This window comes from Eurypyga helias, unplaced genomic scaffold (assembly GCF_000690775.1).
Source record: "Eurypyga helias isolate BGI_N326 unplaced genomic scaffold, ASM69077v1 scaffold33912, whole genome shotgun sequence".
Taxonomy (NCBI): domain Eukaryota; kingdom Metazoa; phylum Chordata; class Aves; order Eurypygiformes; family Eurypygidae; genus Eurypyga; species Eurypyga helias.
Window position 1 is genome coordinate 1,179 of NW_010235860.1, and position 1,707 is coordinate 2,885.

Genomic DNA, 1,707 nt, shown 5'->3' on the forward strand with positions numbered 1-1,707 from the left:
CAGGAGCGGGGCAGGGCAGCACTGGGAGGCAGCTGGGCCATTCCCTGCCCGGGTCGTCTCTGCCTGCCCTGCTCCTGGCAGCTCCCTGCCTGTCTGCGCTTGGGGCTGGAGGGCATCCGAGCCAGCCTTGAGTGGCTTAAAGGGCCAGGAGAGATGGGGTTATGGGCTGCATACAGCTTCCTCCGCACGGCGTGGAGGTGTCCTAGGGCTGATGGTCACGAACTCCCAAGGGAGCAGAGGTTTCTGTGGGACCTCAGCCCTCCCCCTTCCCCGGCCAGATGAGTCCAACACCATCCACCTGAAGGTGATCGAGCAGCGCCCAGACCCCCCCATCGTACAGGAGTATGACGTCCCCGTCTTCACCCAAGACAAGGATGACTTCAACTCCCAGTGGGATCTCACCACGCAGCAGGTCTGTGTGCTTGACCAGGGCAGTACGCTTTGAACGGGATCTGTTTTCAGTTTCCCCGGGGGCAGAGGGGAGTTGGGCTGTCCCCGGGATCACCACGTTATGAGCAGGGTTCAGTGCTCCCCTTGTCTTCATTCCAGCTTGCAAGTGACCTATTCACTCCAAAACACAGGTTAAATGCTGGTGGGGATAGATCCTGCTCATCCCAGCGTGTTCCCAGATGCAGGGGAGTTTCCTGGGCTTCAGGGTGATGCCTTGGGCTGCTCTGCTGTCTCCCCTCCTAGCTCTCGCCTCCTCCCCTCCTAGATCCTGCCCTATATCGATGGTTTTCGGCATGTCCAGAAGATTTCCGCAGAAGCCGACGTGGAGCTGAACTTGGTGCGCATCGCCGTGCAAAACCTGCTGTGAGTGTGCGGTAGGGGGGGCTGGCCGGCCACAGGAGGGGTGCTGAGTGCTGGTAGAGGGGGGTCTCACGTTTCCCCGTCCATCCGCAGGTACTACGGGGTTGTCACGCTCGTCTCCATACTCCAGGTGGGTCAGGCCACGGAGCGTGGGGCTGCGAGTGGGATTCAGGCCGTGCTCCAGGAGTGGCTGTGCCGTCGGGGTGGCCGTGCAGGGGGGACAGCAGAATTCGGAGCAGGGTGAGTCCGTCTCTGGGAACCGTGGCTGAGCAGAGCTGGTTTTCCCTTGCCCCCCAGTACTCCAACGTCTACTGCACCACACCGAAGGTCCAGGACCTGGTGGATGACAAGTGTCTGCAGGAAGAGTGTCTGTCCTACGTCACCAAACAAGGTACGGTGACCCTGCGCCGGGCTGCCGGCAGAGACAGAGGGAGAGAGCGGCTGACTGGTGACTTGTCCCTGCAGGCCACAAGCGAGCCAGCCTCAGTGATGTCTTCCAGCTGTACTGCGGGCTGAGCCCTGGCACGACAGTGCGAGACCTCATCTCCCGCTACACGCTGCAGCTCCAGAGGGTGGACGAAAGGTGGGAGCCAGCACCTTCCTGCTCGATCCCAGAGGGTGGCAGGGTGGGGGTGAGGGAGCACAGAGGGGAAAACCCAACCCCTGCGTTTTGGGGAAACTGCGGCAGTCGTGCGGTGGAACCAGGAGTGAGCGGGGGGAGCTGCGGTGTTTGAGCCTCAGCCTCACGGTCCCAGTCTCTTCCCTCCTTGTCCCCAGGAGGCTCATCCAGTTTGGCTTGATGAAGGGCCTCATCCGGCGGCTCCAGAAATACCCCGTCAAGGTCGCCCGGGATGAGCGGAGCCACCCGGCACGGCTGTACACAGGCTGCCACAGCTA

General features: G+C 62.1%; 1 protein-coding gene across 1 annotated transcript in view; it reads left to right on the top strand.

The window, feature by feature from the left end:
* The window catches only part of NPRL2 (nitrogen permease regulator-like 2 (S. cerevisiae)), a gene marked incomplete at both ends in the record, with an annotated part of 2,869 nt that extends 1,167 nt beyond the window's left edge, over window positions 1–1,702 (top strand). Inside the window, 6 exons of the mRNA XM_010146903.1 lie at window positions 279–412; window positions 716–813; window positions 904–940; window positions 1,108–1,201; window positions 1,276–1,393; window positions 1,588–1,702. Coding sequence (XP_010145205.1) covers window positions 279–412; window positions 716–813; window positions 904–940; window positions 1,108–1,201; window positions 1,276–1,393; window positions 1,588–1,702 — 596 coding nt within the window. The remainder of the gene's footprint in view (window positions 1–278; window positions 413–715; window positions 814–903; window positions 941–1,107; window positions 1,202–1,275; window positions 1,394–1,587) is intronic.
* Between the last annotated feature and the right edge of the window lie 5 nt (window positions 1,703–1,707).